The sequence below is a fragment of the Schistocerca nitens genome, chromosome 2 (genome assembly GCF_023898315.1).
Source record: "Schistocerca nitens isolate TAMUIC-IGC-003100 chromosome 2, iqSchNite1.1, whole genome shotgun sequence".
Classification (NCBI taxonomy): Eukaryota; Metazoa; Arthropoda; class Insecta; order Orthoptera; family Acrididae; genus Schistocerca; species Schistocerca nitens.
The window spans coordinates 594,985,313-595,010,236 of NC_064615.1; the positions used below are offsets into that span (position 1 = coordinate 594,985,313).

General features: G+C 42.2%; 1 protein-coding gene across 1 annotated transcript in view; it reads left to right on the forward strand.

The window, feature by feature from the left end:
* LOC126236666 (serine-protein kinase ATM) overlaps positions 1-24,924 on the forward strand; it is a 500,205-nt gene that overhangs the window by 158,226 nt on the left and 317,055 nt on the right. Inside the window, exons 13-16 of the mRNA XM_049946145.1 lie at positions 1,248-1,940; positions 8,943-9,190; positions 19,841-19,897; positions 24,227-24,322. Of these exons, the coding sequence (XP_049802102.1) occupies positions 1,248-1,940; positions 8,943-9,190; positions 19,841-19,897; positions 24,227-24,322 (1,094 nt within the window). The remainder of the gene's footprint in view (positions 1-1,247; positions 1,941-8,942; positions 9,191-19,840; positions 19,898-24,226; positions 24,323-24,924) is intronic.

The following is a 24,924-nucleotide window of genomic DNA, read 5'->3' on the forward strand; positions in this document are numbered from 1 at the left end:
AGTGGTATGGTGGTGGCAGATTATGGAAATGAGGCTAACAATTGTCTGGTGGAGAAATAATAACGTTAAAACCTGTGGGAAGCGGCTAAAAATGATCGGTGATGTGAAAAAACGGAAATCGAAATAAAGCAAAAGTTATTAAAACTAGCCGAAAAGGTTGTTTAATAGCTGAAAGGAACTGTTTGTGAACTAGAAACGGTGGATTTTATAGCAGTAGCGGAAGAAAAAATTTTTTGGTTATGGTTTGGAAGTGGGTTACGTATTATTACGTATTGTTGAGTATATATCGGCGGGATAAAATTGTATAGTGGATTGGTAAAAAGGGGAAGGTGAATACAAAGGGACTGCATACGACCGAGGCACACAGGGCCAACACCCGGCATCATGGTGTGGGGAGCGATCTCCTACACTGGCCGTACACCACTGGTGATCGTCGAGGGGACACTGAATAGTGCACGGTACATCCAAACGGTCATCGAACCCATCGTTCTACCATTCCTAGACCGGCAAGGGAACTTGCTGTTCCAACAGGACAATGCACGTCCGCATGTATCCCGTGCCACCCAACGTGCTCTAGAAAGTGTAAGTCAACTACCCTGGCCAGCAAGATCTCCGGATCTGTCCCCCATTGAGCATGTTTGGGACTGGATGAAGCGTCGTCTCACGCGGTCTGCACCTCCAGCACAAACGCTGGTCCAACTGAGGGGCCAGGTGGAAATGGCATGGCAAGCCGTTCCACAGGACTACATCCAGCATCTCTACGATCGTCTCCATGGGAGAATAGCAGCCTGCATTGCTGCGAAAGGTGGATATACACTGTACTAGTGCCGACATTGTGCATGCTCTGTTGCCTGTGTCTATGTGCCTGTGGTTCTGTCAGTGTGATCATGTGATGTATCTGACCCCAGGAATGTGTCAATAAAGTTTCCCCTTCGTGGGACAACGAATTCACGGTGTTCTTATTTCAATTTCCAGGAGTGTGTGTGTATATATATATATATATATATATATATATATATATATATATATATATATATATATATATATATATATATATATTAGTCACTAATGCAATTAATGACTGCATATTTAAGATGTGTATAGTTGAAAAGTGTCATTGTCTCGATGTTTGAAACATTACCAGAAAGTTTCAAGATTTATTTATAAGAAGATGTCAGAATATAGTAATCAAATATTCAATTTACCCATGACTATGTTTCAAGATGATTGCTTTACCTGTGTTTCAGGATGATTGGACTGAATCAGAATGAACAAGAAAGCCATTATCTTCTGCAGGAGATGATATCTTATGATAAAGTCTCAGGTAGTCTTCTAGATGTACTGGAACTGTATGTTAAGGGAACACTGAGACAGTCAGACATAGCCCTTAAAACACTTATTGTCATTTGCAACCATATAAGGCTTCCTGAAAAAATAATCATCAGCCGAAGACCACATGCTGTCCATAATTCTTTAATTACCTGGTTGCTTCCTGAACATAAAGAAATTGAAGTTTTTTCATCGTCTTTGCTAGCCAATGTTTTAGCTCTGATCTGTTTCAAACCCAGTGCAGAAAGTGTTAAATGTGAGCCCAGTAGGGAACAGATCACATCATTTGCGGAAGAGCTATTTCAGATAGAGGAGAACTATTGTATAACATCCTTTGAATCCAGTATTTGCAAACCTGTTCATAAAATAGCAGGACGTGGATTTAGTTATGCTACATCAAGTTCTTTTCGAGCATCAGTGGATGAAGAAGCATTAAGAACATTGGAAGAAGCACTTGAGAGGAACTGCCAGCAATTGCTGGAAGATGTAACTGTTTCTGAAGAAGAGAGATTGAAACAAATAACAAATATATTTTCTCATTGTGAGCTTCTATTGGAACTCTGGTCCTGGATGATTAGATTCAATACCATACCAGTTGATAAAGTGCCAAGGTAAGATTATAATGGTGGTAAAAATATTAATTTATTCAGTTTTAATTGTGTATGTTGAAAATCTTAAAAAATAAATGAGGCTCAGTAATGCAGCACACACATCATGTGAGATGAGGAAGTGTTCAGCACACTGGAACACATTTGAGAGGGTGGCAGTTCAGTTCCCTTCTGGCCAGTCAGATAGTTTCGTGTCGTTTCTGCAAACTGCTTAAGGCAAATGCTGATATGTTTCCTCCGTAAAGAAAGTGATTGGTTTATTTTCTCATCCTTCCACAATTGGTGCTTACGATGCATCGGCTGGATGCTAAACAATTTTAAAGGAGCTCCCTGTTCAGGTCTTGTAGACCTCAGGTATGTCAACTGGCTGCCATCTCATCCTCTGCTTTGCTATGTTCAATAGATGCATTATGGAGGGGTCAGCATACTGCTCTCCTGGCCATTTTGCCTACTTCCCATGCTATGGAGCTACTAGTAGCTCCTCAGTTGACATAATGAGGCTGAGTGTACCCTGTAGCAGCCCTCCTACCAAGGAAAAATCCTTGACAGTACCTGGAATCCAACTTGAACCCTCCAAATGGCAGCCATCTACATTGATAAGTCACCTAAGAAGGCAGATAAACAATTATTTTCCTTCCTTCCAATATGCGACATACAAATAAATGGTTTGTTAATCATTGTGATCTGCATGACTTGATAGGATTTAGAGGCACTGGAAATAATTGCCAACTACTCTAATAGTCAATGTTTGGGACACTGTTGGTGCCTGCACTAGTAAATAAGACTGACTGTACCTTCCTTTTGAGCATTACAACAAATTGTAACTCTGATACTCTTGTTTCTACATGTAAATCTGTTAGTGTAAAAAGTATATTATCTAAATAGTGTGTGTTGTGTGTGTGTTGTGTGTGTGTTTGTGAGAAACGAGTTAGATAATGCTATACTTAACACTCTCACACTCTCAACCTGCATTTGGGGAAGCAGTAAGAGCTAGGATGGTATCCCTTCAGACTGGATGCTGGTAAATTCTTGCACCTTCCTTGACCAGCTGAGCTTGTATTTAATCTGAAATGACATTTGTAGAAAATTAAATTCTGGCCTGCTTATGTTGCTGTCAGTTGCATTCAATTTTCAAAATTTTATGAGTCTGCCTTTGTGTCCAGCTTGTTGCTTTCACCTTGACAATTCCACTGTAGCAACCCATTGTTAATGTTAGTCCTTAAGTTTATCAGAGCATCCTAACTGGTTGTATGGTTAGTGAAAATATGAACTGAGTGAAGTGGCACTGTGGTTAAGGCACTTGGATGTTGGAGGACTGGAGTACACACCCCCATTTGTCCATGCTGGTATAAGTATTCCATGGTACTCCTAAATCATTTCGGGCAAACATTAGGATGGTTCACTCAATAAGGACATAACAGATTTCTTTCCTCATTCTCATTCGCTGAAAATTTATGCTCCATCTATAACGATTTCATCATCTTGGAAAGTTAAACTGTAATTTTCTTTCCTTTCCTTTTTTTAGAGGCTGCACGCAACATCTGTCACCAGTTTCAAAGGCTTACAAGGAATAAATGACAAGCACTACTTCGGCTCAGTTAAGTGAGTGATGCTTAGTTAAGTGCATAGGAAGGGAATGCTACTTGTACAGAAGATACACAGCTTTTCTCATTGTGAGCTCTTAACAATATTAGATGAATACACCCTATCCCAAATTCAGTTACACTGCCGTAGCAATAATCTCCTCACAGTCATCCAAAACCTCAACTGGAAATATCACTACACCACCCAATACTAAATAATAACCAGTGGAGCACAAGATCCCCTTGTGGTACCAAATCACCATAAAAGTTTCTCAGTTTAGCCATGAGTCCCATGTTGTTGTTGTTGTTGTTGTTGCGGTCTTCAGTCCTGAGACTCGTTTGATGCAGCTCTCCATGCTACTCTATCCTGTGCAAGCTTCTTCATCTCCCAGTACCTACTGTAACCTACATCCTTCTGTATCTGTTTAGTGTATTCATCTCTTGGTCTCCCTCTACGAATTTTTACCCTCCATGCTGCCCTCCAATACTAAATTGGTGATCCCTTGATGCCTCAGAACACGTCGTACCAACCGATCCCTTCTTATAGTCAAGTTGTGCCACAAACTTTTCTTTTCCCCAATCCTATTCAATACCTCCTCATTAGTCATATAATCTACCCATCTAATCTTCAGCATTCTTCTGTAGCACCACATTTCGAAAGCTTCTATTCTCTTCTTGTGCACACTAGTTATCGTCCATGTTTCACTTGCATACATGGCCACACTCCATACAAATACTTTCAGAAATGACTTCCTGAGATTTAAATCTATATTCAATGTTAACAAATTTCTCTTCTTCAGAAACGCTTTCTTTGCCATTGCCAGTCTACATTTTATATCCTCTCTACTCCGACCATCATCAGTTATTTTGCTCCCCAAATAGCAAAACTCCTTTACTGCTTTCAGTGTCTCATTTCCTAATCGAATTCCCTCAGCACCACCCGACTTAATTCGACTACATTCCATTATCCTCGTTTTGCTTTCATTGATGTTCATCTTATATCCTCCTTTCAAGACATTATCCATTCCGTTCAGCTGCTCTTCTAAATCCTTTGCTGTCTCTGACAGAATTACAATGTCATCGGCGAACCTCAAAGTTTTTATTTCTTCTCCATGAATTTTAATACCTACTCCAAATTTTTCTTTTGTTTCCTTCACTGCTTGCTCACTCCCTTCCCAACCACTGCTTCCCTTTCATGCCCCTCGACTCTTATAACTGCCATCTGGTTTCTGTACAAATTGTAAATAGCCTTTCGTTCCCTGTATTTTACCTCTGCCACCTTCAGAATTTGAAAGAGAGTATTCCAGTCAACATTGTCAAAAGCTTTCTCTATGTCTACAAATGCTAGAAACATAGGTTTGCCTTTCCTTAATCTAAAATTAATTTAAATAAAATGTTGTCTAAGACAAGAGCAGCCTCTCAAGAGCAAGGACTGGATTGTGTCTAGAACAGACCCAACGCAAATTCCAAAGGGATACCCATTTCTTTGAAACTATCCTCATGAGGAATTTCAGCAATTTCTCGCTCCCAGTATGTCTCACTCCCACCTGAAAAATATCAACAAAACCCCAAATATTACTTGAGCTGAGTACCAAGTTACCTGTGACGTGAAGGCAAATTGGGCTGTCATCATCATCATCATCATCATCATCTCTTTGGATAAGGGCTCAGCTGCTCTAGTACTTGACCCTGATGAATATGTGGCAGTGGGACATTGTAAGTTCTTGGACACCTCAACACACCACTACTTTTTACCTTCTTCCCAAAATACATAAATACAAGCATGCTGATCACAAAGTATTAGCAGTCTTTAAACTCCCCACTAAACACGTCTCAGCCTTGGTTGACTATCACCTCCAACCCATCACACAAAGCCTCCCACCCTATATAAAAAATGCCACCAATCACTTCCTGGAATATCTCAAATCTATTCCAACGCCTCTCCCACATGGAAGCACCCTTGTCACCATCAGTGCAACTTCACTTTACACAAGTATCCCATATACACAAGTCCTTTCAGTCCAAGGATGAAGTTCTCCAAAGGGCCATCTAAAAAGTCCTCTTAAAAGTTCATTTATTGCCACCCTAGCCACCTTAGTCCTTACTCATAACTGCTTTACCTTTGACAGCCAGATCTGCTAGCAAAACAGGGAGACTTCTGTGTGATCCAGGATGGCCCTATCTCGTTCAAACCTTATGCTGGGCTTCAAGGAAGAGGCACTTCTCACGATCCAGAAGCTGATCCCCCAGGCTTGGTACAGATTTATCAATGACATTTTTGTCATCTGGACTTGATGCTGAAGAACTTCTCTGTTTCCTGTAACAACTTGACTCCTTTTCCTAGCTCAGATTCATGTGAGCCATTTTCCAAATCCAGAGCCACTTTCCTTGACACTGACTTCCACTTCACTGAATTTCTGATCTAAACCTCAGCCTATATAAAATCAACCAGTAAACAACAATACATACACTCCTTTCCTCATCAAACAGTCCCTTTCCTACAAACTAGTCACCCACAGCAGATGTATCTGCCGTTTCACTGAAACTCCAAACCCCTAAACCAACCATCTGTCCTAGGCTCTCCTCTTCTGCAATTACTCCACAGATTTTGTTCACAAAACATATCTCCAGAAAATTATCCGCCTCTCACCTAACTAATACAGCTCCCATTTCCAAAATACACTGAAGAACCTTCTTGTCACTCAGTACCATACAGACCTTGAATGTCCCAATACTTTTGTACTTGAATAGGAGTAAAAAATCACAATGAGTAAGGTTAACATAATCTATGTATTTTCTTTTAAAAATTGTTTGATGTGTTTGTGTGTGTTAATTTTCACTGGCAAATAAATATTGATGTTTTGAAATACGTAGACAACACTTTTCCTGCTGTTCGTACCTCATCAGTTGCAGTTAAAACTTTTTGTGAAGGTGTTCCATTATGAACTTAATTTTGGCCATTACTAAGCCTTATGATTGTTAGTTCCTTAACACTTATACTATAATCCTAAATTTTGTATCATGGATGGCATCTCACCACCTCATTTTCACCATTTGGTACTGGTCTAAGTGATGTGGTGTTGATTGTAGTGTGGACACATCACCATATGACAGTGATGTTGCCGTTCCATTCCATTGATGTCTGTTGTGAATCAGCATTCAGTAGTCAAAGTAGTCTACTGAATATCATCTTCTACTGTAACTTCAGTATTCTAGAAGCAATTCAGAAGCATTCTTTTGTCACCTAATACCACTGTGGTGATCAGTGCCTCAATATTTTACTCTGCCAAAGTCCTAATTTTCCCTAATAAACTGCTGAAACAAGATCCTCTTTCCCTGATACCCTCCCAACACCATCCTCTGTCACCTCCCATTGCTCACCTAACCTGAATATCATAATCAAATCATGTGACAGTCCCAAACCATTATCCCTATCCTAAGGCTACTGCACGTGCAGTCATTCCCTCTGTAAAACCTGTCCTGTGCATCCACACATTACCACCTGCTGCAATCCCACCATTTGGTAAACCATGCAAATGTCAAAGGTAGAAAAACTTGTGACATGACACACATTTTTTATCAGCTTCTGCCCACTGCATAGTGCTTTATATAGGCTCAGACCACCACTAGACTGGCTGAGTGTATGAATGGGTATAGAAGAATTGTCCATCAATAGAGATAGATCCAATACCCAGTTGTCAAAGATGGTCTAGAGTAGAATGTGCTACACCACACAGGCTACTTGGATTCTTCCACCTGTTACTAGTTTTCCTGAACTACAGAGTTGGGAACTTTCTCTCCATCACCTTGCATACTGAGACCATCCTGAACACAATCTCTGTTAACACGTTGCGCGCACACACACACACACACACACACACACACACACACACACACACACACACACACACACATACATACATCCACCCTATTCATTACATATTTTATGTGTGTGCAGCCGCCGCCCCCCTCCCCCATCACCACCACCTCCCCTTGTCCCCTCTACAGGTGGAGCACCCTCATCCTGGGGCCTGAGTAACCAGCTTTTCCTTTATAGAGTTCCCCACTCTACCCCTCTCTCTTCCCCTGAGCCGTCTCTAATGACCTCGTTGTCGACGGGACGTTAAACACTAACCACCACCACCATCTTCCCCTGAGAATCAGGTCATGTTGATATTCCTTTATGAAGACAGCACTATTCCAAAGCTGAATGATCAGTTCATCTCTTGTGTTTACTTTTTCTGTGGAAGATTTATCTTTCAACCATCCTCCAGGCAAACATATAAAAGGGTAAGACGTGGCAACCTAGTTGGCCAAGAAATCTTAGGATTAGATGATGGGTCACCAAACAACTAGAATGTGCAGGAACCACTTCGTGAAGGGAGAATATGCCCATCCCTGTAGTGAAAGGAACCACTTCCAATAATGATGGAAGCTCATTTTCAAGAAAGCCTAGAGAAATGTGACCTGTAAAACGATGCAGTAACATGACAGGCTCAATCAGCTGATTGTCTTTTATACCACATCACGTATTTACAAAAAAGCATTCTAGCAAATGCAAGAGCATGTGAATTTTAGCCAGACCATCAGTGTGAGTTACAGATATTACTGCTACTGTCACAAGCGAAAGTGGTTTCATCAGTAAATAGTATTTCACATGCTGTTGATTTGCCCATTCAGATGAAATAAAATTGCTGGCCTCTGCACCAGTATTGCACACTTTAATAAAAACATGGGCAAATAGTATTGAATGTGAGAGTCTGTGGTTAGGAAATTGTCTGCTGTATTCTCTAAAATCATCAGAAGTGTTTGCATTACAAAACCTATACACAAATATTATATTAGCATACTCAGCATGTATAAATAATGTAAGTATATTTTTCTTAAGTGCACCAGTCTTTTCTCTTCCACCAGATTTACTTTTCACTCTGTCCTTACCTCTGGACTGAAGTTGGTGTAGTGCTTGCCAGTGTACCATCTCTTACCTAATATTTCTGATGCCTCTCCCTTCATCTTCATCTACACTTGTCTCACTGTAAGTGGGTCCCTCTTGTTGTGGGGTCTGAGTGACGTTTCCTCCCTTTCTATTTTCCCCAATGTATCCTCTCCATCCTGAGGCAGGTACTATTACATCCAAAAGCTACAGAGTGCATCACATTTACTTTTATATCTTCTTATCAGCAGTGCCACACATTTCATTTTCTGGGACAAAGTACTGGCCAGAAATTCTTTCTCATAATTTCTTTGGTTGAGTACAGTATTGTTAAGAACTTTGTTCAGAGATAACATCAAGCCAATTTGTTAATGGTTTTGTACAATAAATTCTGCAAATTTATAATATTATTTGTCCTGAAATATTAATATTAAAACTATTGTAAAAGGAAACTAATTATGAACTCATATTGTTTTACTGTGTTTTTAGCTTTTTTGGAAGAATTAAAATATTGATAGAAAAACTGAACGACAACTGCACAAAAGAAATATTTTGTCATGAACCATCTGTAGCAACAAAATTTATGCAAAATTTAAGTCACATTATGGAACTCCAACATCACCAAGCAGTTCATAAAGAGATGAGGTGCATCATCCCTGATAATTTCCTTACTGTTGTCCATGGTATCCTAACTACTAAAAATTTATGGGGAATGGCTGTTCGTGGTGAGGATAATGGTAATTTCAGTTTCTTTTTAATGCCGTTAGTAACAGTACTTTTTAAATCAATTGAAAACAGAAATAATTGCAAATTTTTAGAATAGGAAAAATTCTTAAATAATCTTTAGGCTAGTTTCTCAGTTTAAGATATATACTTGCATTTCTAGTTCAGCGGCAGTAGTGTAGTCACTTGTCCTGAAGCTTCTATTTCTGTTCACAAGAGAAATGTATCATTTATATTGGCTAAATGAGAGCTGTGTTTTCGAAGTAAACAATGAAATGCAACACACTTATAGAATGACATGTTAATTTTTTGAAGCTACTTTATTGCTTTATGAGATTGCTGCAGAAAACTTGCCCTGTAGGTGCATTTTTCTTCTTATCATGCAGTGAAAATATTGACATACTTGTTGCATTCAGTAATAGTTTTATTACCACTGCTATCAATCTCTTCTTCCCTCAGAATTATGCTAATTATATTTCAGTAATACATAGATAAAATATCACTTTGTTTCAGATTTACTCTGATTCCTGTTGAACTGATATGCAGACAGAGATTTATCTTTGTAGTTTATTTTATTTTTGGTTGCCATGTGTAAAAAAAACTATACATCTTTTGTGTATCTACAGAATGTATTGCTTTAGGATCTAGTTTAAAAGGTGAACATTTACCATTCCATTCACTGTGAATGATTCTGTTAGTAAAAAGATCATCCTCTTAGACATCTAACTACCTATTAAAGCAAATTAATAATGCATTTTCCATCATTTTTTCATTATGCTTACATTCATAATTCTTGCTATTATGTTATTTTATGTTGTGAAATAAATTCAAAACCTGCCATCCAACATTGCTCGCAGGATTCAGCCTGTGATCTACAGTGATTATAGTGTTGGTCCCATGCTGAGAGACTGATGTTTGTATCTTTCATTATATATTGTTCTTGTGACATTGTTTATTATATTTTATACATTATACATCTGTGAAGATTTGAATAGTACCTCTGAATATTTTGTATTACTCAACTCTGATTGAACACTAGTACTCATGCTGAGCCTGGTGATAATGAGATATATCTCAGATTGTTCTGTTTGCAAAGTCCTATCAGAAGTGACTTGCGTTACCTTTCTCCAGCTTTTGGTTGATGCTAGATTTGTAACTGCACCTGATGTCGGCACATAATATATTCATTATCCAACTGACAGACAGGTCGTCATCAACAGTGTTAAAATCCTTCATTCAGTGGAGACAATTAAGATTTAACTGAAATATGGGGGAACAGTCTGTTGATGGGGAACTGAATATAACTGCCTCTCCTCTTTGCTGACCAAATACTGCAGATGAAAGTTGTTTCTTCTGTAGACAACAAATCAGCTACCTACAGATCAAATGCCACCAGTATAGCATGCATTGTGAATGTTGGCATAACTAGAATTGGGTTTAAAGCAATCAACTCTTCTTTACATTTTGTTCATCTTTACATATTCACTTTTTACCAAGGGTTGGTCATCTAGAAGTAATCTGGTAAGTGGATGCCCATTCTCAGAATATCATAGAGCTCTGTGACAAAGTGAATGTTCATTATCTAGTTTCAACATGTCTCTGTGCTAAAGTTTGTGTGTGTTGTGCACTAATCTCCTGTAATCATTTTCACTTTTCATGGTTAGCTATCAGTCCATCACATTTGGTAGCTAATTATAATGTTTTATGCACCTCTAGCACAAGTACTGTCATGTACTTCAAGAATTTTGTGCATATCCTGAGCAATATTAATGACATTATTTGATCCTGAGATTAAAATTCAAGAATTTGATGCAAACACTTAGTAGTATTGATGGAATTCCTTAACTTGAGATGGAAATTGAGTTGAAATTGTTTGCTATTCTGTGACCCTTAAATTGATTAACACTAGTTCAGTTAGTGTGTGTTTATAACAAAATTATTATTCCAGCTTTTATTATTATTGTATTTAATCATTTTATTGGAGGTTTAACTAAACAGTTTGTGGTAATCTTTGATCAGTTATTCAGAATTGGTGTATCATATACATGTATTATAGAATTTATGATAAAACTTGTAAACATTTCTGTGTGTTGTATTCGAAGCGAAATTTGGCAGTGACGCTGCTTATGATATATTGATTTTTAGGTTTTTACATTACATTAATATTTGTTCCATAGATCATGAATGACATTTTGCAATTATGTGGAACGTGTCAGTTTAACATAAGTTCCTTTTACACGATATAATCTTTTTTCTTAACTGCTTCGTATCTAAAACTTCGTCTATTGAGTAGAAGGAGTTGTCATTCAGAAATTCCTTTAATTTGTTTAGCTATCTGTCAGACTTTTAATGCTATTTGGTAAATGACCAAAGATTTCTGTGGCAGCATAATTCACCTCTTTCTGAGCCAAAGTCAGATTTAACCCAAAACATTGAAAATAATCCTTTCTTCTAGTGTTATAACTGTGCACTTTGCTATTATTTCTGAATTGTGATGGGTTATTAATAACAAATTTTGTAAGTGAATATATGCAATATATGTATTGTGAAGGTACTATGAATATCCAAAATTCTTCAAATAAATATCTGCAAGGTGATCTTGGGTGGCTTCGAACTATTAGTCTGATTATATGCTTTTGTGCAATGAATACTTTTTTCTTAATGATGAAAATATATTGCCATATGAAAGCAGTGAATGAAAATAGGCATAGTAGGCTAATCTACTGATACACATATCACCAAAATTTGCAATAACCCTAATAGCATAAGCAGCCTAACCTAAATGTTTCAGCAGATCATCAATGTGTTCCTTCTAATTAAATTTCTCGTCAATGTACACACCCAGAAATTTTGTATACTCTGTACAGAAATGTATATACTGTGTTTTCTCAAAATGTAGTGAGAGTCCATTTGCAGAAAACCACTTAATAATTTTGTGAAAGGCATTATTTACAATTTCCTCAGGTAATTCTTGTTTGTTGGGTGTGATTACTATACTTGTATCATCATCAAAAAGAACTAGCTTTGCATCTTCATGAATATAGAATGGCAAGTCATTAATATGTATTAAGGACAATAACAGATCCAAGAGTGAACCCTGTGGGACACCATTCTTGATACCTCCCCAGTTCAGGACTCTGCTGATTTTTGCAGACTATCAGTACTGTTAATTTCAACCTTCTGCATTCTTCCAATTAAATATAAATTAAACCATGTGTGTTCTGTCCCTCTTGCACCACAATACTCGAGCTTTTATGAAAGAAATGTCTTTGAGAGATCACAAAAAATCCCAGTAGGTGATCTTCCAAAATGTAGATATCACTAGTCTCTTTTTCACCTCTCTCACATCTCATCACTCCCTGACAGACATAGTTATAATTGTTAATGAAATATTTTACAATGTGTTCATTGAGCTGGAGCATTATCTGTGTACCTCATCCATCAAGGCATCAGCTGTACGCTGTAGCTGTATCTGTAGGTTCTTTGAAAACTCTAATATATCTTACCACTACTAAGTAAATAGAATGTCCTCGAAGATAATTACCTCAATAAATGCTGGACAAATTCCAGCATCCAGTTAGGGACAAGTTACTGGAATTAATAAACAAGCACTGACACTGATTCATCCATTTATACCATACAAGCCCCTGCACATTTCATTAATACTTATCTCGTTTGCCCTCCCTCCCTCCCCCTCCCCCTCCCCCTCCCCCTCCCCCTCCCCCTCCCCCTCCCCCTCCCCCTCCCCCTCCCCCTCCCCCTCACACACACACACACACACACACACACACACACACACACACACACACACACACACACACAGGGGATCCACAACTCTTCTGTGGATACGTGCGTAGCGAGCACGGGACCCCGAGCTGATGTGGCCTTCCTTCCTTTCCGGGCTGCATACCTTCCCTTTCCGCATCCTTCCCCATCCCCCATCTTCGCCACCCCCCCCCCCCCCCCCCTTCACCTCTGGCTCTTTCTTTCCCTTTTCTTTGGGGTTATGGTTTGTGCCTACGTCCGGAGACGGACGCTTGTACATATACTACATTCTTCGCCTTCCTTCCTTGCTTGTAAGTCTTCATCCTTCCTTTGTCCTTCTCTTTTCCTTACCTCTTCTCTCTACCTTCTCCGCTGCGGCGTTTGAGACCTCTCTTCTTTCCTTTCCCTTTCCCTTTCTCTTTCTTCCTCCCTGTGCGTGTCTGAAGGCCAACCCACGCACTTCCATGCGTAGCCGGTGACGGGGTAACGCGTAATTCCCCGCCCCGGGTAGACAGGTAGGACACGTACGTACCCCCTGGTAACGGCCAGGCCCAGGGAGGGGTGATTACCCGAGCTGATACTTTCCGAAAGTGCCGATTGGTCCCTCCGTCCGTTTGTCAGGAGGTGTGACCTGATGTGTGAACGATCACCTAAGGCGGGAGTGCCCTCAGAGGGGACCCCCACAAGGGAGGAGCGCGCCATCGGAGACGCCGGTAATCATGGGGGATTCTTCCGCAATGGTTTCCTCACCTTCCACTATGTCTGCTCACAAACGTAAGTTCACTGAGTCTCAACCACAGTCAGTTCTTCCATCGTTGCCACAGTTCCTTGTTGTTTCTCGGTCTGACGAAGGTCACGACTTCTCCACGGTCAACCCTTTCATTATTCAGAAAGGTGTCGACGCAATTGCAGGTCCTGTAAAGTCTTGTTCCAGATTACGAAATGGCACCCTGTTGTTAGAAACAGTCAGTGCCCTCCAGGCACAAAAATTGCTGCGTACGTCACTACTACACACCTTCCCTGTCCGGGTGGAACCGCACCGTACCTTAAATTCCTCGCGTGGAGTCGTTTATACACGCTCCCTCGATGGACTGTCTGACGAAGAAATTCAGCACTACCTGTCTGACCAGGGCGTAACGGCTGTTCATAGGGTTATGAAAAGGTTTGACACGAACATCATTCCAACCCGCACTGTCTTCTTGACATTTGACAAAGTTCAACTACCATCGAAAATCAAAGCCGGCTATGAAATAATTTCCGTTCGCCCTTACGTCCCGAACCCTACGCGTTGTTATCGGTGCCAGCGGTTCAATCACACCAGCCAGTCCTGTTCCAATCCGGCCAAATGTGTTACGTGTGGCAGGGATGCCCATGAGGGTGCTTGTCCACCTCCATCCCCTCGCTGCATCAACTGTATGGGTGACCACGCCGCTTCCTCTCGAGATTGTCCCGTTTTTAAGGACGAAAAGCTCATCCAGGAAATTAGAGTAAAGGAAAAGGTGTCGACCTTTGCTGCTCGAAAATTATTCGCCAGTCGACAGCCCACCGTGCCTCAGAAAGGAAACTACAGCACTGTCCTTGCTTCTCCTCGGCCAACAAAGGAGGCGGCCACGCAGACTTGCGACCTCACCTTTAGTGCCACGGTCGTCAGATCGGCCAGCGCAAAGATCGCCCGTTCAACCTCACCACTTTCGCCTGCCCACTCTCTGGCTCACCCTTCGTCGAGTTCTGCTAAATCTCGAGCTCAAAAGTCAGACACCAAGACTTCGAAAAAAGAGCATACTCGTGAAGAGTTTTTACGTACGGCAACTTCCCAACCATCGGTTCCTCCTTCCTCTAAGCATCATACTTCCAAGAAGGCTACAAAGAAACCCAGTTCCTCTCCTTCTCCACCAAGGCGTGTCCCATCTACAGCACCACCTGGCGGAAGTCGCCCTCGGCCGTCTTCTGTGTCGCCGAGGCGCACTGCTGGCGGCCGATCAACCGGCCGGTCGCTGGTGGCAGGAGCTGCTCCTGACCAACCTATGGATCAGGATCTTCTGCCTTCGGCTGACTGCCATTCCATGCTGTCGGTCGCAAGCTCAGAGCAGTCGTTGAGTTGACAGCGACCTTGGTCACATTCCTCCATTTTCTGTTCACCCTATGTCCATTATCCACTGGAATATCCGCGGTATTCGAGCCAATCGGGATGAATTGTCGATCCTCTTACAATCCTACTCGCCGGTCATCTTCTGTCTTCAGGAAACAAAGCTGCGTCCCCATGACCGCTTTGTTCTCCCTCATTTTCAGTCCGTCCGATATGATCTCCCCTCTGTTGAAGGCACTCCAGCACATGGAGGACTCATGCTTCTTCTCCATGAAACTGTCCATTATCACCCAATCCATTTAAACACTTCCTTCCAAGCTGTCGCCGTCCGTCTTTCCCTTTCGGGATACACGTTCTCTCTTTGTACTGTATACATTCCATCGTCCACACCAATGGCACGAGCTGATCTCCTTCATCTTCTTGGTCAGCTTCCACCTCCATATTTGCTGGTTGGGGACTTCAATGCCCACCACCCGCTTTGGGGATCTCCACATCCTTGTCCACGTGGCTCACTATTGCTAGACGTCTTCCACCAAGCAGATCTAGTTTGCCTCAACACTGGGGTCCCTACGTTTTTGTCTGCCTCCACGGCAAATTTATCTCATTTGGACCTTGCGGTCGGTACTGTTCCGCTAGCTCGGCGCTTCGAATGGTTCGCCCTTGAAGATACACACTCGAGTGACCACTTTCCATGTGTCCTTAGACTGCAGCCTCAACTGCCATATATGCGCCCGCGACGCTGGAAGTTTGCCCAAGCCGATTGGACACTTTTTTCGTCTCTAGCGACGTTCGATGACCGTCACTTTCCCAGGGTCGACGATGAGGTCACACATATTACCGACGTTATTCTTACAGCTGCGGAACATTCAATACCACACACCTCCGAATTGCCCCGGCGCCCCCCAGTTCCTTGGTGGAACGAGGCATGCCGTGATGCACTACGTGAGCGGTGACGTGCTCTCCGCGTTTTCCGCCACCATCCTACTTTGGCCAACTGTATCCGCTATAAGCAGCTACGAGCGCGATGCCGTCGTGTCATCCGCGATAGCAAGAAGGCAAGCTGGAAATTCTTTATTAGCTCATTTAACACCTTCACTCCCTCCTCGGAAGTTTGGAGTCGGCTTCGACGGTTCTCAGGCGCGCCTAGTTTCTCCCCGGTCTCTGGGCTCACTGTCGCGCATGACACATTAGTGGACCCTGTCGCAATTTCTAACTCGTTGGGTCAGCACTTTGCCGAGATTTCGAGCTCTTCAAATTACCCGCCAGCGTTTCTCCCGAAGAAACGTGCAGCGGAAGTGCGACCTCTTGCTTTCTCCTCTCAAAATCGCGAAAGCTACAATACTGTTTTCTCCATGCGGGAACTCCAACATGCACTCTCTTCTTCTCGCTCCTCCGCCCCAGGACCAGATGGTATCCACGTCCAAATGTTGCTGCATTTATCAACCCATAGTCTGCGTTACCTCCTTCGCCTTTATAATCGAATTTGGACCGACAGTACTTTTCCCAGACGATGGCGGGAAGCTATCGTCGTTCCTGTTCCGAAACCTGGAAAGGACAAACATCTCCCCTCTAGCTATCGCCCCATTTCTCTCACAAGTAGTGTCTGTAAGATTTTGGAGCGTATGGTGAATTACCGTTTAGCTTGGTGGCTGGAATCCCGCAGTCTTTTAACACCTGCCCAATGCGGATTCCGAAAGCATCGTTCTGCAGTTGACCATCTTGTTGCTCTCTCCACTTATATCATGAACAATTTTCTCCGGAAACGCCAAACAGTAGCAATATTTTTTGATCTGGAGAGAGCATACGATACCTGTTGGAGGACAGGCATCCTCCGCACACTGTTCTCTTGGGGCTTTCGAGGCCGGCTGCCCCTTTTTCTTCGCGAATTTATGGCAGAGCGCACATTTAGGGTGCGGGTGAACACTACTCTCTCCCGCACTTTCTCCCAAGAAAACGGGGTACCCCAGGTCTCCGTGCTGAGTGTTGTACTGTTTGCCATCGCTATAAATCCAATTATGGATTGTCTCCTTCCCGATGTCTCGGGCTCCCTCTTTGTGGATGACGGACCAGCCTTCTTGAACGACGTCTTCAAGGATGTCTCGATCGCCTCCACTCTTGGAGCATCGCAACAGGCTTCCGTTTCTCTCCCAGTAAGACCGTTTGTGTTAATTTTTGGCGACGTAAGGAGTTTCTTCCGCCCTCCTTACATCTAGGACCTGTCAACCTTCCGTTTTCAGACGTCGCTAAATTCTTGGGTCTTATGTTCGATAGAAAACTGTGCTGGTCCTCCCACGTTTCCTATCTTTCGGCTCGCTGTCTGCGATCGCTCAACACCCTCCGTGTCCTGAATGGTACCTCCTGGGGAGCGGACCGAGTGGTCCTTCTCCGCCTCTATCGCGCCTTAGTGCGCTCGAAATTGGATTATGGAAGCATAGTCTACTCCTCTGCTCGGCCGTCTATTCTTCGGCGTCTCGACTCTATCCGCCACCGTGGATTACGTTTAGTGTCTGGAGCTTTTTACACTAGCCCTGTGGAAAGCCTTTATGCTGAGACTGCTGAACCTCCGTTGTCCAATCGGCGAGCGGTCCTTCTAAGTCGTTATGCTAGCCATCTGTCTTCCATGCCTGCTAATCCAGCCCATGACATTTTTTTTGACGCCTCATTTGATGTAGGGTATGCTGGCCGCTCCTCCTCCCTACTACCCCCGGGAGTCCGCTTCCGTCAACTGCTCCATTCTCTATCCTTCCGCTTTCCTAAAACCTTCTTGACAACTTGGGGTACAGCACCGCCTTGGCTCTGTCCCCGGATCTACCTGCTCCGTGACCTTTGTCGATTTCCCAAGGATGGTACCCCTACACTTGTTTATCGTCGGGCATTTGCTGCTCTATGTGCACAAATGACGGACGCCACATTTATTTACACCGACGGGTCGAAAACATCGTTAGGTGCAGGGAGTGCCTATATTGTTGGCGACACCCCAAATCAATTTCGGCTTCCCGACCAGTGTTCGGTGTATACTGCGGAGCTTTACGCTGTTCTCCAGGCTGTCCACTACATCCGCCGCCATCGGCGGATACAGTACGTTATCTGCTCAGATTCTCTCAGCTCTCTCCTCAGTCTCCAAGCTCTTTACCCTGTGCACCCTCTGGTCCACCGGATTCAGGACTGTCTGCGCTTGCTCCATCTGGGGGGCGTCTCGGTGGCGTTCCTCTGGCTCCCGGGACACGCTGGTATCTGTGGGAATGAGGCGGCCGATATAGCAGCCAAGGCTGCAGTCTCTCTTCCTCGGCCAGCTATTCAGTCGCTTCCCTTCACCGATATACGGAGCGGTTTATGTCGCAAAGTTGCTCATTTATGGCATGCGCATTGGTCAACACTTCCCAATAATAAATTGCGGGAAGTGAAAGCTCTTCCTTGCGCTTGGACTTCTTCCTCCCGAACGCGTCGTCGGGAGGAGGTAATTTTAACTCGTCTCCGGATAGGGCACTGTCTTTTTAGCCATCGACATCTTTTAAGCGGCGATCCTCCCCCACTCTGTCCCCACTGCTCTCAGCTGTGGACGGTAAGACACCTTTTAATTGAGTGCCCCTATTTTAATCCGTTACGCTCCCGTCTACAGCTATCGCCTGATATATCGTCGATTTTAGCAGATGACACGCGCTCAGCCGACCGCGTTCTCCAGTTTATTAGTGCTAGTGAAATGACGTCAGTCATTTGACGCTTTTTTTGGGGACAACCAACCCCTTTCTGTAGTGGATTTTTAAGCCTTCCTTCTGCTTTTAGTTTCTCCAATTTTATGACTTTGTTCCCATTGCTGCTGAATTTCAGTTTCGGGTTTTTTACTGTTTCCTAAGTCACAGGCTGGGCGCTAATGACCATAGCAGTTTTGCGCAAAAAAAAAAAAAAAAAAAAAAAACAAAAAAAAAAAACATACAGTAATAGTAAAGAAGTACACACAATTCTATTGTCTGCACTTATTCCTGAGCATTAGCTAAAATTCTGACCCATGATTGCAATTTCGTCTCTGTCTAATTGATTAAAATTTTCAGTATTAGTTTTGGCCTCTTTGAATTAAAGTTTTAAATCACTTGTCTGTTTATATAATTCCAAATACTGACTTTTTCGGTTGCAGAGTTGGATAATTTGATATACACTGATTGCGAACCTCCTTCACATGAAGACTTTCTTGTACAATCTTGGATGCAACTGCTGACATTACCCTATAAGTATGCTGACTGTGGCAGTAGGATCAGGGGAGAGTCTCTTCTCTTGTTTTCTTAACATGAACAAATTTTCCAAGGAGCACAAGTTGTTAAGTGCCAGATGAACTTTCAGCTTTAAGAAAATTTATGTATTGCTTGGATTCATGACAGAAAGTATGACTGTTGAATCCCCAAAAACCAATTGCAACTATTTGATGATTCTCAATCAGATTGAATTTTAAATTTTGCAAAATCATTGTACAATTTCTCCCACTTCAACTCATGGCTAACCATGACTTCGTAATGCATAAAATACAACAGTGTAGCCAGTTTCTCACTTATAATGTTAATACATTTTTGGAGTTCACTAACATAAAATCTCTATGTAATGATGGTTAGAGAGCTTTTCCAATTTATAAGCTAAATAGATGGATTACAGTAACTATCCTCCCACTTTCCTCCCTCTTTCTCCTCCTACCTGCAACCCCCCCCCCCCCCCCCCCCCCCCTCTTGCCCCTTGCCCTTGCTCTCTTCCCCAAATTTCTTGTCTCTTTGAGTCTATATTTTCACTTTTTTTAATGATTGATACAAACTTTTGTTTTTGCTTGTAGATGAAAGAGATGAGTTTGCTGTTGAACGTACTTCAAAAAGATGTGAACAAACATATGGTAAGCTTACACTTCTTCTACGTGTTCTTTCAGTTAATAACTGTATATTCATGAATTCTGCTAGGTTGCTTGAAATTTCTGTAACATTGGTTTTTCATTAAGTACAAAGTAATCTATATTGTTACATGCTATTCTGTTGTCAAATTTTTGTTACATGCTATTCTGTTGTCAAATTTGATATACGCTCACAGGAATCATTCTTAGATATTCATTACTGATATTGTGATGTCGTCCCATTATGTTTTATATTTCGCAGGTTGGCCTTAAATTGAGAACTCCAGTTAGTAATAATTCATAAGTAGAACTCATATGTTGACTATTTTTTGAAGAAGCAACATTTCTTAATTTTCACTTCATTTTTCTGTTTTACATATTTGTAATTTTCTTTAAGGGACTTGAGATAGTATATAATGTTTTTCCCATTTGTGTTCCAGGTATTTTATAGAAAAAAATGTGTCTGTGTTGGATCCCTCATATCACGTAATATGCAAAATGTAATTCTATTTTTTGTGGGTACGTGAGATTAGATTGAGTTTCAAACAGGCATGTAATAAATGGTCATAAATTGAAGTGTAGCCCTACTTTTGAGAGAGCTAAAATAAATAAACACACACACACACACACACACACACACACACACACACACAAATGACTGTCAGAGTTTGAGTTGCAACAATTTTGGGAATGACAAACTGCCTATTGGCTTCTGTCTCGGGTTCTTCGGCCGACGTTCATCTAATGATTTTTCTGATGTTTCGCCAGCACGAGTGGCTGGCATTGTCAAAGCTTCACCCTCCATTGCCGGTGGTGAACTGGAGCCGAGCTCGCGGGCGCAGACTATATGTACCTGGCGCGCCAACGTCCGAGGGCTTCTCCGCGGTCATTTCCGGTGCGGTTCTCCTCTTGCTACCTGCGACGGTCGTTCGCTGCAGTACGGGAAGCCAGGATCCGTTGACCTTAAGGCTTTCCTCTTTCTTGTTCAAACTGTTCGCGTGTTTTTGTATTTCTACAGCTTCTCTGAACAAGCGCGTGTGATAGTGGTTCTCTACAGCCAGAACATCCGTGTCGGCGAATTTTATTACGTGGTCGGTCTCATTCAGTGCGTGTTCTGCCACGGCCGATTTCTCCACCTGCCCCAACCTGCAATGTCGCTTATGCTCCTTGATCCTGGTGTTAATGGATCGTCCAGTCATCCCGACATAAACTTTTCCGCATGTGCATGGTATGCGGTATATTCCCGACATTGAAAGTGGGTCTCTTTTCTCCTTCGCCGATCTAAGACACTCTTTGATCTTCCTTGTCGGTTTGAAGATCGTCTTTACGCCATGTTTGCGCAAAATACGGCCGATTCTGTCCGTCACTCTGGGAATGTATGGCAGAAAGGCCGTACCCGACATTTCTTTTTCCGGTTCCTTACTTCGCCGAGTGTTTGGCTCAGTTACATTTCTAATATAATTTGTGGAGTACCCATTGCTCCTCAGGACTGTTTCCAGGTGTTGCATTTCTCGTTTGAGGTGTTGCGGCTCACATATTCGTCCTGCTCTCGTTACGAGCGTACTAATCATGCCCCTTTTCTGGCTCGGGTGGTGGTTTGACAGTTTGTGCAGGTATCGGTCCGTGTGAGTCGGTTTTCGATACACGCTGTGTCCCAGGTTTTCGCCGTCCCTTGTGACCAGCACATCTAGAAATGGCAGTTGCTTGTCCTTTTCTACTTCCATGGTAAATGTTATGTTGGCATGGAGGCTGTTCAAGTGTCTTAGGAAGTCACCGAGCTGTTCTTCACCATGGCTCCACACCACGAAAGTATCATCGACGTACCTGTACCACACCTTAGGTTTGCAAGTGGCCGAGTCCAGTGCCTGTGCTTCGAATTGTTCCATGAAGAAGTTGGCCACCACTGGACTGAGAGGACTACCCATGGCGACGCCTTCCAGCTGTTCGTAGAAGTCGCCATTCCACGTGAAATAGCTCGTGGTGAGACATGCATGGAAGAGCTTTCTGATGTCTAGCGGGAAAATGGAACCGATGTGCTCCAGAGCGTCACTGAGTGGCACTTTCGTAAATAACGAAACAACATCAAAGCTGACCAGGATGTCGTTTGGTGCAAGTTTCAGTTTCTTCAGCTTCTCAATGAAATGTCCTGAGTCCTTAATGTATGTGTCGGTCTTCCCCACGTGTGGTTGGAGCAGAGAGGCCAAGTGTTTTGCCAGCTTATATGTCGGTGATCCAGGAGCGCTAACGATCGGTCTCAGTGGAACGTTGTTCTTATGGATCTTGGGTAATCCATACAGCCGAGGTGGTAGGGCTTCTGTGTTGCGCAGGTTTCTCTGTATGTCCGCCGGCAGAGAAGACGCCTTGATCAATCGATTCGTATTCCGTGTGATACGTTGCGTCGGATCTGCGCTTAGTTTTCGGTACGTCGTCGGATCTAATAGGTCTCGGATCTTTTGCTCATAATCTTCGGTCTTCATTACGACGGTCGCATTCCCCTTATCGGCAGGCAGTACCAATATACTCTTGTCGGCGTTGAGATTCTTAATGGCTTGTACCTCTTCTTTCTTCAGGTTGCAAGCTGGCGGATTTGCTCGGCGCAGTATCCTGGCTGTTTCCGTGCGTATTTCCTCTGCCCTTTCACAAGGAAGGGCACGAATGGCTGCTTCGGTGTTGGCAATGATGTCCTCCATAGGTATGGTTCTCGGGATGATAGCGAAATTCCCTCCTTTTTGAAGAACAGACACTTCCGCTTCGGTCAATTGTCGTTCAGTGAGGTTGACCACTGTGTGTGACATGTCGGGAGTCGCCTTGTCGGTCTGCTTCCGGCATCTTTCAAACTTTTTCTTCTGTCGCTCGGTGCAGCGCTCGAGTTCGTTCTGCATGCTCCTGTGAGTGATGCTGTCGATCTTGTCCCAGTCGTCTCGATGCATTCTGCTACTTAGTTGATAGAAAATGTCCAGAAGTTCCTGATCCGTTCTTGCCAAGTCTCTCCGTGTTGTATGTATTCGCTCACGAAGAAAAGCTCGTTCCATTCTGTCGTAGATACGATGTGCTTGGGTGGTGGTGAATAGGTACATATAGTCTGCGCCCGCGAGCTCGGCTCCAGTTCACCACCGGCAATGGAGGGTGAAGCTTTGACAATGCCAGCCACTCGTGCTGGCGAAACGTCAGAAAAATCATTAGATGAACGTCGGCCGAAGAACCCGAGACAGAAGCCAATAGGCAGTTTGTCAACAAGTGGCCACGAAAGCCTCAACAATTTTGTAATTTTGGGAATGTGTAGAGTTTCCACTTCTGCAATTCAGCAAACCTGTTTTTGAGGAGTCAAATGATATGGGTTGTGTAAAGCAGCCTCAGTGTAGTCATATTAGTTAGTTAATGTTCCGTGGATCGTTTTGCACTATAGATCATGATGATGTGGAATGAGTCATTTTACATTCACATCTCAAATTATTTTGTATGTATGGTTACATTCTGAACATTTCTAAGGTTGATAAAGTCTTCTTGGGTAGACAGCTGAGTCAGTGCTTCATTCTCCAGCAATGTTTCAGCAAGTTTCTTTCTTGACATATTCATTAAGAAACTTGCTGAAACGTTGGCCGGAGAATGAAGCATTTACTCGGCTGTCAACCTGAAAAGATTTTATCATCAAAATTCGCCGAGAAAGCCTGCATTCTCATATTTCTAAGGTTCCCCCTCTCCCCCCTGTCCCCCCTCCCAGTAGTATAGTATAACGCACCATACATACATATTTGGGTTAGAGTGAAAATTTCTGTTGATCATACACACTTACAGTGCATTGGGTGGGCCGGACTTTTAAGATTAACAACATGGCACCAAATGTTTCCTGAAATATTTTGTTTCCAGAACAATTGTAATGAACATACAACTTGCAAGTATTAGAGCTCAGTTATAAGAATACAAAATAAAAGGTTTCTTAAGTCCAGGTAATAACAATCAGTACAGCAGATTGTTGTCATTCAGATATTTATTTTGGTTGTTGGCCCCCTTGCAGCTAAAATATTGCTCCGTGTCCCCATATCATAACAGTATTTCCTAACTCCCTACCCTGCTGTTGCTCACTTACAGAACTGGTTAATGAAAAACTTTTATAAACATTATTATTTAAAATATTAAGTCACATCAGGTAATAACTTTGTTGATGTATAAATGCCCTAGTTTGAAGATTTTGAAAAAGCTCTGAAATCCCTCAATGGTAAGAAGATGATAATGAAATATGTTTTTGAGTTTATAATGTGTTTTTGCTGTAACTTTTGTGTAGTTCATTTTGCCTTGACATTGCCTGTTTTTATTGCAATATTACCTTTTTCACAGGTTCTGTTTCATTATTCGATACAGAAACATTCTCTGAGACAGAGAAAGTGCAGCTGCATTGTGTAAAAGTGTTGTCGTCTTATTGCTGTTACCCTGGTAAGTTGTTGCAAACCAACAGAATCTGAATTAGGAAAATGGTGCTTCTGTTTTGTATTTTGTAGATTCTTCATATCTTTCTGTTTTCATATCCTGACCATGATAGCATCCCGATAATATTTTTGTTGCATGTATATTAACATTTATGTACTGAGAAAACATTAACTACGCTCAGTGAGGGAAAAAAATGAAAATAAATGAGCATAATGTCCTCTCATTAAGCATAAAAATGTGGTAAATTATAACAAGATAAAATTCAGTATTCACGCAATTCAAAGGAAGAACAGAATCACTATTTCATAAAGAAAGCTAAATTAGACCTTTTTTTAAGCATAAAATTCTACTGTAGAAGAAACAAAAATAAAGACACTCTTAACTTTTTCCTAGATTTCAAAGACTACTTTTGTCACTGTTAAGTTTATTTGCAACATAGAAATAGTCCTGAACATTGTCTGGTGGCACATTTTTCTTCCTCTCGCATCATCTCTGGTCACTCCTTCCATTTTTAAATACTATTATTCTTTCAATATTTCAGTGGGTTTCCTACAATCTTTAAAGCAGTCACACACAAGAAGTTGCATACTACAAAGGAAATGACCATT